We start from the raw sequence: 17359 nt of genomic DNA on the forward strand, positions 1-17359 counted from the left end.
TGCCTTTCTCTGAGCTGATGGGAGAGGATGGTGCATTGACAACACTGAGAAGAGGCTGTTCTAAACCTGTTACTGGAGACATGGTCCTTTGGCTGTGCCAGTGGTGATTTACATGAGTAGGGGCTGAATTAAAACACAAGGTGAGGATACAAAGGACCTTCTCTTTTGATGGAATGAGTAAGTGGAGTATGGGGAGAAAATGTGATTCAGTCTTTCAGTGGGGATTTGCCTCAGGGAGCTGAGGAAGTAACAGGTTTGTCCCATAGACTGTATGGACCTCTGGAGGAAGAAACCTCCAAAAGATGTCTGTGGCTTTCTGCAGAAGCTCACCATGTGTTTGCTTCTTTGTGGCATTTCAATTGAAAACGCTAAATGCTTTGTGAATGACAATATTATTTATATGTAGAAGGTATGTCTTTCCGTGAGCTATTTAATTGCAACAGCAGTGGGGGTAGGAGGGTGATATTTGCCCCTACAAGCATAGATGTGGCGACAGGGATTAAATTAAGCAAAATGAAAGCTAGTTTTAGCATGGCAGAGCTGCTAGCTTCTCATCTCACGTTCTTCCCTCCGTCACATTTCTCCTGTGATTTGAGAGGGCATTATCAGTGAAGGAGAAAGTGGAAAAAGGACTCCCCAGCATGGGGCTCCAGGCCAAGCAGTCACCCCTGGGGCCTGTCAGAACTTGCTTCATAACATGTACACTCTGCTGGGTTTGTGCTCACCCAGCCTGGAGGCTGATTTTCATATGGTAATGCCTTTGTGTGTTCTCTCAGAACAGCAATCAGGAGCCTGTGTCGGCGAATGGGTAGGACATAGGAAAGGTTGTTGATCTCTTGACTTGTAAAGACATTCTGTCATACAAACCCAGCTTCACAGCAGTTGAGCTTTCCGTGTGTAAACAGAGACTGCTTAATTACACAGGTCATGTCAATTAGTGTGACCTTAGCATTTTCAAGAAATTAATCACTTTCAGCAGAGTGAACTGCTTATACTGTAATACAGGGTGGTATGGGAGCTTGTAGCATGCTGCTAAGTGCCCAGGCATATTGTTTTACTATAGCTGCTCTCGTGTTGTGTTGTGGATTATGTTTGTTTGTTTTTCTTTTTTTTCATCTTGAACTTGTTCTTTTTGCATTAGACTTCTTAAAATAGTCAGAATACTGAATCCAGTCTTCCTTTTTTATTTCTTGGCATGAAAAGGACCAAGCATGACCATAGTATCTCAATAACATGATGCACCTGGATATTTATGATGGTGTTGTATAGGAACCAAATGAAATCCAGGTCCCTGTGAAGTGAGTAGAGGGTTTGTCATCAGCTCCTTTGTGCCATCGAAGTATTCCCAATGACTTTAAAAGTCTGTCTTAAAGTTATGTTTAAGGTCTGCTTAAAAAATATTTCCAGATGCTTTCTGAATAGCAGCACACCCTTTTTTGCAGAAAAATTGAGGTTTTCTCTTCCTTTACTTTGTTCCACCTTCTGTGCTGGACTGTCAAGCTGCCTGGGAGCTTGTCCATGTTTTGGCATGATATCAGTTATCTGCCTCCCAGAGTTGCTAGGAGTCATTACAACAGAACTTGTGGTTTAGGTGGGAGAAACAGTGAAGGTGAGGGGCATGAGTTTTATGCCAAATCAGGGCAGTACTGATAAATTCCCTCCTGCATGTGGAAATCCCAAACGTTGTGTTCCTGAATTAGTGGGATAAGGTCAGCAGAAAAACAGGTACAGGCCTGGAAAGAGATGCATTTCCATACACGTCTGAGATGCTCAAGCATGTGATGACTGGGTTCTGCGTATCAGCAGTGTCAAGTGCCAGCAGGAGTGTGTGCTGGAGTGGTGCTGGCATTGGTTGTAATAGTTCTGTCTCTTCTAGCAGAAGACAAAGTCAAATGCTGTTCATGCAGGGACTCGAGGCAGTTCAGTTGAGCGTTCAACTATGGTACAGACTCCCTGCTCGTTCTCAAGAAAATTACTTCATCTCTGTTTCATCAGCTCAGTTGCACAAAACATTTGGCAACACCGCTTATTTTCCCCTTAGTCCAACCTTGTCTTTATTATTCTAAAAACCCCATGGAGCAGATGCTCGGTCTGTTTTTGTATTCTTTGTCACAATAAGCTGTTGGTTTTGGTGGGATGGGCTGTCGAGCCCCAATCAGTGGTGGCAATAAGTAGGTGGTATCACGGGTGAACTCTGTCCGGATTTTGTTTTTCAGAGTTGAAAACTCATTCATATAACCTAAACAGTTTCGTATGTTATTGTAATTAATGAAACCCAAGTGCCCCAGTTATCTTGTTGTTCTTGTTTTAGCACAGCTGCTTGCAAACTGACACATGTCAAGTTATAATTTAGAGAAAACTTTTCAGACTGAGTCACCGCGTAAAACCCTGAACATTCGTTTATTATGAAAACCTTGAAAGTCACTCAGAAATTGCCATGCTGTTCAATGCTGTTACCACAACCTCTTCCTCAGCCTGGGCTGCTAGTTTGCCTCAATGGGATGCTGCCACTCATGTTTGAATTGAAGCCACTTGTGTCTTATTGCAAATTTGCATAAGAGACAGAGATGATGCTTCATGAATCCCAGATAATGGAATTTGGACATGCAAGGTTCCATCCCTAGAGAAGGGAAAGGCAAAAAAAAAAGACTGGAAAATAGCAGTAAGAGCTGTGGCCCAATTCAACAAGGTAATTAAGTGCCTGGCGTGGCCTTGTGCACGTGAGCAAAATGACTGAATATATTGTACTTATGCGCTTTAAGTTAGGCACGTTTTTAAGCACTGTGTTAAATGGAGAGAAATTTCTAGTTATTAGGATACAGAAGATACTGTAGGAAGGGGTCACCAAGTGGTGATGAAAATAAAGACGCGTTGCTCAAGCCATTTCTGCATAGGTTTCAGCAGAGCAGCAAATGCACGAGTTACAGGTTTTACACTAATGACACGCTTTAAATCTGGAAATCATCTTAATCAGATTTTCTCTGCCTTTGCCACTGGATGTTGGGGGCATCACAAAAATATCTGAGCCCTCAACATACACTGGAGAAAATTGAAAGCACAAGGAACATGCTATGTCTTAATCAGTTAGTGAAGCTTAATGGGCTGTGGTTAAAAATGAGGAGTCATGCGATGCTTAATTTTGATATATTAGGTGAGGTACCATAACAAATAAACAGGCTGAGTGCTAAACGTGGATAAATAGCTTGATCTACAGGCTCCTGATCGCAGAATATTTTTTTAAACTCGGCTCCAACGCATTCACAACTGGACTATTTAATGGCAGGCAGAATAATCCACAGAGCCGTGATACGTTAATGCCGCTGATAGTGCCAACTTCATTGAACAAAGTTATAAACCAGTGTGTTTCTTTCATACCCCTGTCTCCCCCGGTGTTGATACAGGATTTAAATTCAAAATCTATGAAGGGCTGAAGCTAAAGCTCAAAATCGTTTTCCGTGTTTGCCTGTCCCAAATTAAAACTGTGTTTTGTTGACAAAATTTGGAAAGGTTTGAGATTTGGCAGGCCTGGTTGTCCCTGTGCTTACATTAATGTGTCAGCACCTCATTAATCATTTATTAAACTGTAGTGCGCCTTTCCCTCTTGCTATGGTCTGTGTTTTAGGATGCCTCAGTGGCCATTCCACATCTACTTTGGCTCTCCCCTCCCCCTGATTTTATGATTTCTCCACAAATTAGGTTTAGGTGCTTTGACTTGAACGTGTCCCAGTCGTATCAAAATAAGGAGAGTGTAGTATTTTTTTAGATTAAAAAATATGAGTAGAACTTGTAAGTATGTAAGTGCTCTGTAGCAGTCCAAGTATGCAACTGTAGGACACAATATTCAAGCTGTATTTTTTCCCTGTTAATAATTAGGGGTATCACTATTTTGTTAGTGCACTGTATGCTCAGTATTCTTGTATTAATGAGATTTTGTGTTTTAAGCATTAAGCAGGATTTGCTGTTCCTTACAGGTGCAGTATGTTTTTTTTCTTCAGACACATAAGAATAACCACTGTTTTGGGTTTGTTTTTTTTCCTGCATTTCCTGAGACTGGAAACGGTTTCTCTTGGGGATTCCTTTTATAGTTTCATCTGCTAACAACACTGAAGAACCACACCAATGTGGTCTCTTCATAGTAAATCAGACCTTGTCCAGTGGTTAGGTAGGGGGGCACTGATAAGTCATTCAAACTCTGTTGCATCAACAATTTCAGAAATGCGAGGGGGGAAAAACTGAGTGGAGTTTTAGTCCCATAAAAGTGACCTCGCAAATTTATTTCCTCTAGTTCTTCCCTAGGAAGGTGCAGGCATAGAGACAGCTGCTTATTACATACACGCCTTTCAAAGGTTTGGGACCTGCCTTGCTCTTATTGTTCTTGAGCTGTTAGTATCCTCATTTCTCAGAATGGTCAGAAGTTTGGGTTTCAGCACAGGATTGATTACATCCAGTGTAAAGCATGCACGTTCCTATGTGGTTTTTGTAATGGAGGCTGTATTTCAGATTGTGGCCATTATTATCAGTTGCAGTATTATCTCTTTCTGTATGTACCTTAGTAGAGTCCTAGAAGAAGATAAGGGACTGGTACAAATCATGGAGCTGTGACAAGCAATGCCAGCAAAGGATTTGGCTCCAAATCCCAGTTGCAAAGAACTGACAACGTTTGCAAGTGCACAAATAAGATCTCAAACCCTCAGCCACTTACTATAAGATCATATTTTATTGAAAATGTCATAAACTTTATTCTATCCCTCCGGAATGCAAAGAATAAATTACTTTTGAAATCCCTTTTGGAATTTTATATATAGGTTTTTTGGGGGACTTATTTTTGCCATTTCCCCCCCCCCCAGTTTGATTTGAGAGGAACTTACTTACTGTGCCTACTGTGTTTGGTGCTTTCTCCTCCCTGTATTTCCATCTGTAAGAGCTCTTGAATCATTTATTTGGTATTTTAATATCTTTCACTTAAAACACCCACAAAATCTATTGCCTGGAATGCTATTCTGAGGGACGGTTTTGAGATCATTTAGATGTAAAATATTTCTCTTTTGTATTTCTCTTTTTAAAGACAAAACTTTGGAATTGCCCACCGCCAGCAACTTTGCTTATTTGATATTTCTATGCATCTTATAGGTGGTCAGCAATAGGTGGAAAATTTTTTTGTCTGAAATTTTTAATCCAGTTCAAGTGATGGAATTGAATTGTCGTAAGCGATCCTTTAAGTGTCCCCATTTGACCAACTTTGAGAGGCAGCAGCTTCCTGAGAGAGTTGAAGCAATGTTTGCCAATCTTTGTAAAGCATTTCACCTCTTCAGAGGCTAAAGCCTCTCAAAACCAAGAACAATTAAAGCAAGAGCCTTTCAGAGCGACTGGGGAATTCAGCAAAATAAATCAGAAATCCTCTGCCGTGGCTCTGGAGGCTTGCCTCATTATAAGAGCAGATCTATTAGCCCCCTTGCCATTGTCTTTCATTTCTCAAGTGAGGTGATTCTAATTAAATTAATCTGCATGTCAATCTATCGGTGATCAATCAAAAGGGCTGAGGTCCCCCTTTGCGGCAGTGTGCTTGCGGCTGACAGGGGCTGATAATGGAGGAAGAAATAAACTGTCGAGCAAAGTTAATTAGTCAACATAATAGGTGGATTAAACAGGAGCTGCTGATTGCTGTTTCACATGTCGAAGCATGAGGTGGGAGCTGAAACTGCAATTAACAGACAATTATTATATTTGGTTGTAAGAGGTCGCATGAATAAACATATCTCTGTGGGTTTCAGTTTTTAATCCCTTTCCCTGCTTAATGTAAGGAGAAGTGTAGGTCATTTCTTCTGATTGTTTTTAGTGGAAGTTCTTGAAGGCAGCGCGTGCTCCAGGCAAACTGGCAGCCAGCTGAAGGCCAAAGTGTTGGTCCTCCAAAAATGAATGGGGATTTTGGCTTGGATGGTGTCTTCTGAGCCTCAAGGTTGAGAGGTCCCTCTGAGCAGCTGGGTCCCAACACCTATTTTCTCCCCTTCAATGCAGCTCCTTTCCCACCCTGGGCCACCCCATGGAACAGAAGCATTGGAATCTGCTTCCAATGCCCCTCCACCTCCTTCCCCTCTCCTCAAACCAAGGTGTTGACATGGAGATAAGTTGGTGAATACAAATAATACTAGCACTGGATGAATAGAGTTGTGTTTCCCAGATCAAGTCCCCACTGTCAAGCGTGCACGCATAGACAAACACACCTATGTGTACTTACTGAGATAGAGCTCAGGAGAAATTTGGTCCACTCCAGCAACCTGTGGTAACTGTACTGAGGAGTGAGAGTGCAGGTTTGTCTGGGGAGGAATGCAGCAACTCTAATTGCAACTTCACAAAATGCACTTTTGTTTTCTTTTATTCTGAATTGATTCTCATTTGCAGTGTCAACAGCTCTATCTACCTCAGCATGGAAACTGAAGGATAATTTAGGGTGAAACACAGCTGCCCTTGTACATGTGGGGAAAAATACTTAATAAAGATCCTCTTGTTAAAATGATAGTTAACAGTGTGCTGTCTGCCATTCAGCTACAAACTCTGCAATTTGACTTAAAACTGCATCAAAAGCTTTCGATGCCAAAGACCCACTCATCAATAGTGTCTCTTGTTAGATTTGTACAGCATAAGCACCAGTTATTATGTGAAATAGCTATGCAATTTTCTACAGCTCCCAGCTGTTATTTATTTAACTGAGTTTATTACACTCTTTGCTTCCTAAAAAACATACATATACATCAGAATGTTCCTTCATTTTACTCTTGTGCTTGCAGGTTGTGGTGTCTACAACAGTCAATGTCGATGGCCATGTGTTGGCAGTGTCGGACAATATGTTTGTGCACAACAATTCCAAGCATGGGCGGAGAGCTCGAAGACTCGATCCTTCGGAAGGTACGCCTTCTTATCTGGAACATGGTAGGCATATCATTTTCATTGGTTGGCATTGCTACTTTAAATGTGGATTTATTTGGTTTCTGTCACTGACTGCTGGTTTCAAGTTGCCGCGTTAAGATCAATGCCTTCGGGATTGGGATACCTTAAAGGGATAAAAGAGACTGGCCTCTGCTTTAAAAAGACAGTTATCCCTGCCCAAAGTGGAATTTTTCAAGTAGGTCAGCACAAAGTGTAGCGAAGTGAAAACTGGTAGGCAAACATGGATGCAGGATCTGTTCTCTGTGTTAGTGAAGCTTGATTTTTTTTTTTTTTTTGGAGGTGGATTTGTGTCTATTCAGCAACCAAGATTGACCTTTTCCAAACAGCTTTGGTTTTTGACTGTGCATGCAATGGATGTTACATGTTTCCTGAAGTGCTCAGCACCCAAATTTTGGATGGGATTACACATTCTTATAGGCTGTAGAACTCCTTAGGAGATCCAGTTGTTCCTTTGAATTGCTGTAAATGAAAGCAGAGCCCGTTGGAAGGCTGTCTGCTTACTCAAGCAATGGGTAAATGTTCTCTTGTGACTCTAGTTGTGCCAGCTGAGACGGTTCTTGTTCTTTTCGTGCCACAGCTGCTGGTCTCTTCTCTATGCTGGAGGCTGTTCTCTACCGTAGACATGCCAGCCAAGATGATAGTCTGATTGCTCCTTAACCTCCTTCAATCTAAAACAGTTCATCTCTCTTAGACAGTTTCAACAATAAATCTTTGCCAGTCTGGCTTGTTTTGCTGAAAAAGTTGAAGGAGAAGTGGTTCAAGGAAATTTGGCTGGCTTTTCTGCAAGCATAGTGAGCACCAGCAAGGGTGGAAAGGGGCAATGTGGCTGGAAGCAGCCTGGCTTTTCCATAAGATCAACTGGTCCTGGAAGATAATATCTGCTGCTTACTGTAGGTGCTTAAAATGGGAGTTGTTGAGTGTGAATGCTCTTTGAAAAATGTGGATTCGATTAACATTTTATTTTGCTCTTTGTCCTCAAAAGTTGATGACTGCTGCTGTGTGTGTGTGTGTGGGGGGGGGGGGGGGGGGGAGAAGAAAGAAAGAAAAAAAAGAATCCAACACCAAAATCACAAAACAACAACAAACCCAGACAACTCTCCACCCCCCCAACAAAAGAAAACAACCCTTCCCCCCCAACCAGACAAACAAAAGACTCTACAACCAAAGGGCATTTCACTCCCCTCTCCCTCTTCCAGCCTGGTAGATTATTTCTTTGTCTTCAAAGCTGTTTGTAATCCTAATTCAGTGGGTGCTTGCGCCCTCTAGGAGGTGGGGGTTTCTATTGAAGTTGAGTGTAGAAGGCACTGGTCCTTTTATGCTGGTTTGTTCCACAAATATTTGCCAAGGATCTGATGAATAATTAAACAGATTTTTCCAGAGTTTGAAGAAAGCAGATAAAATTTTCTCCAGGAAAGTGAATGCCACTCACAATAACAGTCACTAGGCATGTTAAAAGAAATTATTAATAGCAAGAAATGGATAAATGTGAGAGTTTCTACTACTCAGTGGATTTCTGTGGAAATAGCTTTCCATTCTGTTCATGCTTTCAAGCATCAGTCCTGCAAGTACTTATGCATATATTTAAGATTATATGCACATATGGTCCTGTTGGGATCAATGAGGCTTCTTGTGCCAGTAAAGCTGAGGGTATTGATAAGTGTTTGCAGAATCAGGTCTGTAATTCACACTTACCAGCCTAAAATTCTTAGCTCAGCAGCGTTTCTCATTATATAAACATAACTTACATCTGTATTTATTTAGCTCTAACTTTTTATGTAGGCTACGAGCCATTTTCAGCTATAATTCATGTTATAGAATTTTTTTTTTCATCCTGCCAACAACCCAATTTAATAAACAAACCACTGTCATAATTTGTGCTGAATTTTTGCAAAGAATGTTCGAACTCTGTCTTTATTAATTAGCAGGAGGCAGAACATTATGAAAAGAAACTTTGCTGCGTTCAACTCTGTAATCCTTCCACTAAGTCTAGTCTTTCAAAAACCTCTAATTTTTCACTTACTCCTATTAGAGAGGCAATCTTTTTTCCCCCTTGCAGTCTTCTTGGTGAATGCTTTTGGTCAACACAGTACTTACTTTCTCATACTTGTGAATGTTCATGGTGTAATAAAATCTCAACTTACCTCTCCCTCTTTCCCATTGCTATCTACCTGAAGGATTCTATTAGCAAAAAATAAGAGGGGGGGGGGGGGGGGGGGGGGAAGATGATGTTCTGCTTGCATAGTTACACAAACTCTGGATACTGTGCTACTATTTAAAGCCAACATCTGCAAACTATCTCCATATGTACATGTTGGGAAAGGTGATTTTTCTAATCTAGTTTCTCAGGCACCTCTCAAGCAACCTCATAAAGCCACCGCTAATAAATTCTTACTTTTGAATGCGACCTTCATCCTACAAAATTACACTTTCCCCAAAGGCTTGGTGGAGCCTTTCGTTTTAAACTAAATCCTTCAATCCAGCTCTCCAGGAATTCTATGCGTATTTGTGTCCAAGAGATGCAAAAAAAGAAAAAAAATAAAAAAGAAATAAAATCCAGTAACTGTTTTAAATGTCAGTATTGAATGTCTAAAACACTTAACTGAATGAGAAAAAGTGGGAAAAGTCTCAACTGGGCTTAATGCTGTTGAGTTTTGGGCAACCACCAAGAACTTTAGACCTGTTGGAACAGAGGAAAGTTTCCTCCACTGAAATAAATTTTCAGTGTAACTTTGAGTCACTGAATGTATTCTTATCCTCTCAGTTTTGGAATTTTTATCTTGAATAATATCTTCGAGTGTAAGTAAAAGAGACAGATTATTTGTCTTTGGTCTTTCCAGTTTCCTGCCTCCCTCAGGGGAGGGCAGATTGCCCCGAACACTGTTTGTAAATGGTGAACTGGAAACTACCAGAGTTGTGGCTTGTTTGTCTCTGGTTTGCTGCTCTGCTGAGCTGCTTCTGATTGTAGGTTTTGAAATGCTGGTGTTTAACTCTGGTCTGTCCCTGACCAAATGTGTACTTTTCTAGATATTTGACTCTTTAAATCAAATATCTGATCACAAAAGTGATGAATGCCTGACTTCGAGAGGACTGAGACTGGGAAAGGGGAGAATGTATGAAAGAGTGCTGGCTGCCTGCTTTGGTAGGTGCTACCCAGCTTATTTTTCCTTGCAAAGCTGTAGTGGGACATACGGCTCTTAAATATGGAGTTGCAGTTGGTGTGACACCAAAAAAAGAATTTTAGTTCCAAAAGTCTAGAAAGGAAGTTTTTACTTGCAGAGCTGCTCAGGGGCCTGGTATCTCCACATTTGGGTTTTTACCATTACGTTAGTAGGTATCCTGGATTATTTTTGGGACATCCAATACATCTCTATTTATATCTTGCTTGCCAGGCAGTGAAGTTCCTTTCTGTAGCTTCTCTTTATCTTTCAAGAGTAATAGCTGGCACAGGCCAATTATTTCATACATATCTGTGTGGTATAAATAGGGTAAGCCACAGCAATCTGTGGTTTTTGTAATTATCACTTTTTCATTCACAAATAGTTGGATCCTCACTTGTTTTATGTTTATGGTAAACCAGAAGACTGGTGTGGTTGACCTTTATAAATTGTGCACATGCAGTAAGATGTATAGAGAAGAGCCAACAGGCCCCAACCATTAGAATACGTTTCAGTTTGTAGTTCGTTCCAGGGTGTCAGTTTTAAAGGGAAAACCTTTCCAATGCAATTTAAGTGACTCTCTTATGGAAGGGGCAATTCTGACAGGGTTTGCAGTAACCCTTTTCAAGTTTACCAGCGTGAAGTCCACCACTGCATATGTCTGCAGAGTTTCCAGTTAAAACTCTCTTATCACCACAAAGTAATAATCCCTTTTCCCCAAAACCTTTCAATGACTCTCCAAGAATGTAAAGACAATTGCAGCATCAATTTCTCTATTATTTTTCCTCGCTGGCAGAATGCAATGCCCTCGAAAAATGATAGTCCCTGAGACCCTGTCAGTTTGCATGCTCTAACACTTTATTATCTAATGATCTAATATGCAACAAGGCAAAGAAAGGGGTGCTTATCACCCTGACAGGATGCCTAAGAAAAGTGACTAAATTACTTTATGTACCATTAGCGCTAGCTGCCACAGTGAACTCGCTGTGAGCATTTATGCAAATATTCCTGAATACATTCAAGTGGCCTTGTCAGGAAGATGACTGACAAGCAGCTTAAATGCTTGTTATTTTAAAGGGACAGTTTGATTTCTTTTTCCCTCCCCCTTCCTCCTGTTCCTCTGTAGGGAGAGCACTGAAGAACTGGGTGTGATGGGGCTTGCTGGTGGTTTGGCTCTGAGTTGGCTCGGCAGCAGGAAAAGAGGAAAGATTCAATGTAGAAATAGGAAAAAAAACATGAGATGTGATACTAGTGTGTGCTGATGGAAGCGAAGGCAATCATGATTTCTAAAGCAATGTCCTGCCATTGTTTTAGCATGGGATATATATATATAAATCGGTGTCTATCTGAAATAGGTCAATATATAACAAAGCCTTTATTAGTGGCTGCCTTGTGGAAATAATGGCATGTGGCTGCATTATTTGGTCTCTGTGTTATGGCATGTGAGGCCACCAAGTTTTCACTATGTTGTTTGAGTTTGTGACAGTAATGAAAGATTCAGAGTTTGCTATTTGCAGGTGCAAAATGTACAGTTAATGAAGAGCAGTAGTTACTGTGCCTCAACTGGGGACATTGGGTGAACCCTTTCCTCAGCAGAGTGGCATTAATTGAGCTTTTCTTGCCAATCTTGCCCACCCAGGCAATCTGAGATAGTATAGGAGGCACGGGCACAAATTTGCCACTGAATCTTTACATCTGAAAGAAGAAAAATTGGCAGTGTGTTCTAAGTTGGCTATATATTTTTTTTCTATTCAGCTCATTATAAAAAGAAAGTTTATTCCTGGTGTACTATTTTGATTTAACCTCGAATCCCTTAATGTTGCACACGTCCACGCTTGATTAAATTGTTAATATAAGACAGAATACTGACTGAAAGCAAAAATATTAAGAAGTTGAGAAAGAGGGTTAATCTGCAAAATTTATTACATTTTACCACTCAGATGGTATAGGTGCAACTTCTTAATCAAAGTTAGGGACTACGGCATACACAAACCAGCCAAGCTTAAACAAAGGAACTTTCATTTTGCCTCATTGCATCTATGGACGGGGGCACCTGTGAAATCTTAGTGCCTCACTTAGGAATGTTTTTGTGATTATCTGAAAAATATAAACTCCCAGGCTTTTTCTGCACGATATCATTCCATGTAGAGAAATGCAGTTGGCTTGATTTATTATTTAGAAGGAGAATATTGAAAAAAAATATTAGGATTCTACCACTCTTCTTGAGGGGATCTTGTATGTTATTCTGCGATATGTTTGCTTTCTAATTTATTTTCTATGAGGGAGGAATACCTAGGCTTGTTGGACATCTCAATGTGTACACAAGGGGAAAAAATGTGACTTTCAGAACATTGCACAACATGGATAGTAATAACAGCAAGTGAGCCTTGATATACTGAAGGATTTCAAAACTTCAAGCTGGAAATAATTTTCTTCACTTTTGCCAAGTTGTCTTTCTCATATCGGTTCCTTCATAAATGCAGTGACTCATAAATTCAGGCAACTTTTTACATAATGGCTTGTTATGTGTTCTTGGAGCTTGACCTCAGTGAATGTATAATATTAACCTCTTCGCTGCCCTGTGGTCTTACTGCATGTTTCTGATATAAATGAACACACAAGGGGTGGATTAGTCCAGTCTGTGTACTCAGATGGAGTCCCTCTGAAGAGACAAAACATAACCAGAAAGATAAGGTGCTACACTAGGGAGGATTTGTAGAGAAATAAAGACTGGAATATGATCTCAACAAGATTTTAGCACTATGGATCAGTGAAACAAGTTGCCAAAGTTGTGGCACACTTTATGCAGTTTGCAGATATTAAGTCAAGACCCGTCTCTTCCTAAATGGTATATATCAGATCAGGGAAAGGTGGTGGGCTTGAGCAATTGCTCACTTAGGATTTGTGGGGTGAGGCTCTCTGGCTCACGTTGTATGGGATCCCAGGCTGTGTGATCACAGCTGTCCCTTTGGGAGTGAAAACGCAGTCCATCAGGTTAGCAAAACACAGCAGGGCTCTGATTCAAACAGCTCCAAAACGCGTTAACCACGTTGTGCCCCATTGAATTGTTCTGATGAATTTTTGCAGTCCTCTCAGAGCTGCTGTCTGCAGGCCTGTGTCCCTGCTTCCTCTTTGGCCGTTACTGAGAATTTCACAAGAACTGGTGGGTGGATGGAGCTGCCCTTCTCCTAGCCAGTTACATCAAAGAGAAAGCAGAGAACCTTCTATGTGTCTGGGTCATAAATCAGGCACTGAAGAGAGATGCTTAAAAGTTTGACTATCTGGTGGCAGCAATTTTGATGTTCCAAAATGCATTTTTAGTTTGAGAATAAATGAAAACAAGACAAAGAATCTTCTGGAAGCAGATTTTTAATGACTGATTAGTGCATGGTGAGTCCAGAATTTCAGCTTTGCCATTAGGCTTTAAGTCTTCTGTGAAGCTGGAGATCTGAGCTTGTGAATATTGTCCTTATTTAAACAGATTCTCTTCACATGGATGTACGAGTGCTGCTGCTGCTGCCGTGGCACAAGAGGCTTAAGAGAGACCATCTGAAATATTTTAGCCTTTCGAAAGAGCTGTTTTTACATAATGACCATAGTAATACCTCAATAGGCGTGTTTGGGTACTCCAAATCGCCTCAGTTAGAGAGGGGAAAGCTGGCATTAAAAGACATTTGTATACAAATTTCTGTATTTTGTTACAGCAGATAAGGGAGAAAAGTTTGGATGGAAATTCTCCAACCAACCACGAGAGCTGACTCTTATTTGGAGAGCTGGACCAACCGCTTTCTGAGGGTTTGAGGGTTTTTTCCAGGCCTCAGAGGAATTGGAGTACGGAATGCGTGTATAAAACCTTAGCTGCTCTGTTTGGCAGAAACTGCACAGCTACCAATAGAGAGAGCGTTCAGTAACACTCAAATAGGCAATGAATATTCATAGATAATGAGCATTCATTACATTTCAATTTGCTTTGCTGCGTCATTAATGCAATGGCATCATAGGGGAGAAGAATGACATTAGGAATATAGAAATGCTAGATGTTGCATTGTATGCAAGTGAAGCTTTTGCCAAATGTTATTTTTATAACCTTCCAAAGTGTGCAAATGAGTAAATGACAAGGAATTAAGTTATTGTTATAGGGTTGATGTTATTTCTAAGCAAATTCCTCTATTCTAAATGTTCTGTTTTAGGATATCTTTGTTGTTATGTTGAGAAAAGGTGCTTTTTTCACTCCGTTCCCTTACTGGTCTGGACAGGGTACAATGGAGAGAATTTGGTGAGCTGTGATTTGTACATGAAGGCCAAGAACCAGTGATTCTTTTAAGAATCTATCTGAATATATCATCAAAGATTGTGATTATCAAAGAGTGGTGCAGATATCTGGGTGCATCCAAATATTTCACAATAAGCACCCCGGTATTTGGACTGACCAAAGCAATCAGTGCTTATGAGAAGTCTCTGTTCTTATTATGCCCAGAGATATCAAGCAGCTGAGCGCTGGCAATCTAAGGATTCAAGTTTTGCATAGATGAAAATTTCCCACCAAAACGTAACGTTGAATATTATAATTCAGTAACTTCAGAAATGATGAACTTGGTAATTTTGTATCTGAGGTTGTTTTCTCACTGAACCAAGAGAAGAGCAGTGTGATCATTTCTGTCTCTCTCTTACTGTTGGTCTCGGTGCCTGCTGAGTGTTTCCCCAGAAAAAATGAGTGTTTGACAAAGCTCCTCTGCTTTCAAGGAAATGATTTAATAGCGTAAACCAGGAAAACATTGCACAAAATGGAACCCACCACCGTGGGTTGTTTGGAATGGTTATTCTAATCTGAGTTGCCATCTGAAAATTATTAATGTTAGTAATAAAGAATAAAAATAAGCTGCTAATAATTAATACTGGAATGGAGTGTGTTTGGCTGAAATCCAGAGCACAAGATTTTCAGGAGCTCATAGCACTGGGGAAAGTGTGCTTTCATTAAAGCCAGTGGTACAACTTCATAACCTGGTTTTGAAAAATCTCAGCCCGAGCTGCTTGCTGAGCATAACCAGAAAGCTTCGTGTGTCACAATTAGGCCTTTCTGCTTCCCACCTTCCCGCTAATTTATAGTTCTCTTTGTGACAAAACAAATCTTTAGTGTGAAAGCGACTGTAATATAAGCAGTGTTGGTTTATGACCTCATTGAGTGAAGTGGGTAGAGTTAGGATGTTTATTAAAAAGATCAAGAAAAAGTTTTTTTTATGAAAAACTCATCTGAAGTATTCCGGTTTGAGTCTACTTCTCAAAAGTACTTTTAAGCTCTTAGGCATGAAAGTTAAGGTGCAGGGGGGCACTGAGATGTTCAACAAGATATGACCTCCATAAAGTGAGAGCTTAGGACCTTCTGAACTTCTGGTTCTGCAGGTCGGATTGTCAGCCCAAAATGTAGATACCCCAAAGCAACCTTCAGCAGATTTCTTGGACACAGAGCCAAACTTCCAAAGCACTGAGGTGCCTGAAGATTCATTTCAGTGTTTAGTGGTATTGGAACCACTGGGTAGCTGGATGCTTCCAAGAACCTGATCCTAAATACTACAGGAACCCATGTACTTTTTAGTGTATTAGTACTCAAGCGTCTATTAGAAATAGAAGTAGAAGGAAATTCAGAATTAATTTTGTTTGCTTAATATCTTATCGTTATGGCTTTGTGGGCACTCTACCAGAACTTTTATACCTACTCCATGCCAAAGCAGTATGTGTTTCCCACAGAGGTCCCAGTTTGCACTGTGCAAAGGCAGCAGACATGCTGGATCTTCCCTGCTGTAGGGGACTGCAAGTACAGCTCACGTTGCTGTTTGCTGCAAACCCGGACTTGCATATGGAATTCATAGGCTCGGTGTTGTCTGATCTTTGCTGAGAGGGAAGACCAGAACTCTGAGGTAAACTGCGGGACTGACCACAATGCTGCTCATCTTTCAAACTGCAGCTTCAGTTTGTGAGTTGGGATTTGAGGTCAGTGTGCTTTGCCACAGTGCATTCAGGTGAGAGCATCGCTCGTCTTCATGGGCTCTTTGAGGAGGCAAAATATGGTATCTGATGAAGTTTGACCCTTTGTGTCAAAGCAACTTGTTAGGAACCCATTGAGGAAAGATATCTCACACAGCAGGAAACCTTCCTGGGGTTATGACCTTGAAGGACCTGTGGGTGCTACCTCCTCATCCAGCTGTGCACTGGGGCAAGCAGAGGTGTCCACTGGAAAGTTCAGTATCAGCTGCCAAGTATTTCATAGTGTTTCTTACAGGGCTGCTCCTGGCTGCTTCTTACCTAGGCTGAGGTCCCTCAGTGCTTTTGGGAGCCAAGAAGGAGTTCCCAGGTCTCCAGGCATCCAGAGTTTTCTGCCTGTTTCTGCTCATCGTGTAACGGAAAGGGGATGCTAATTTAGGCAGCCTGACTCACGCAGCTGGAGCTGGAGTCTGACTTTACACGTGCTGCAATGCCTGAGGTAGGTGGCCTGAATATGGCCTGAAATATATAAACATAGAATGACTTTATCAGACACATTGAAAGAACAACTTCTCTAAGCGTTTGTAGGCTTGAGTCCAAAGTATTCACTGCTCAGATTTTCAGCGTGCTGGTTTTATGTAGTGTCATTGCTGGACAGATACTACGAGCTGTATTTTTATGCCGGTGTTTTTGCAAGTAAAGCTGAAATGGCAGGGAGGGGGTGCTTGATTCTGTGTTCAGCATAAAGCGCAGAGGAGGAAGCAACAAGGGGGTCTCAGTCTTTGCAGGGCAGGTGGGGATTGTGCTTGAAATTCAGTGCATGTCTCTGTCACTGTCCTGCTGCCATCGCAAACATGGGCTGAGCATTATATTGCATTCCTGAAACAGACCTCCCAAGTAACAATAATAACAACAGTATTGATCAAACTACTTTGTTTCCCACCCCGGGTAATCATTAGTTTGTAGCATGTTTATGGCCAGGACAGCAATGTGGTGAAACCTTTGGATCTCTGGGTTGCTTTTCTTCCAGCATCACCACATTCCCTACCTTTTCCCCTGGCTCATGGCCTGGAAACCCATCCATAGGATGTGGGTCTCTGTTGGCAAGCCTGTGTAACCCGTCACTGAGACAGCCCAAGCACAATTTCTGCACATGATGAATATGGATCTTTGCTGCATCTGGCAGGCTGCAATAATGAATGCAGTAGACTGTCATTAATAGATAATAAAAGCGGAAAGCAACATTAATGGGAATAAGCTTTCCTTGTACTGGGACTGAT

The 17359-nt window shown here is 41.1% G+C and overlaps 1 protein-coding gene across 9 annotated transcripts in view; it reads left to right on the top strand.

Moving 5' to 3' along the window:
• EBF1 (EBF transcription factor 1) overlaps window positions 1-17359 on the top strand; it is a 252247-nt gene that overhangs the window by 160939 nt on the left and 73949 nt on the right. For 5 of the 9 annotated variants that reach the window (XM_072347977.1, XM_072347974.1, XM_072347970.1 and 2 more), the window contains exon 8: window positions 6786-6927. In XM_072347977.1, coding sequence (XP_072204078.1) covers window positions 6786-6927 — 142 coding nt within the window. The remainder of the gene's footprint in view (window positions 1-6785; window positions 6928-17359) is intronic. The other 4 variants (XM_072347975.1, XM_072347976.1, XM_072347972.1 and 1 more) reach the window with 1 other exon arrangement.

The sequence above is a fragment of the Excalfactoria chinensis genome, chromosome 13 (assembly GCF_039878825.1).
Source record: "Excalfactoria chinensis isolate bCotChi1 chromosome 13, bCotChi1.hap2, whole genome shotgun sequence".
Lineage (NCBI taxonomy): Eukaryota > Metazoa > Chordata > Aves > Galliformes > Phasianidae > Excalfactoria > Excalfactoria chinensis.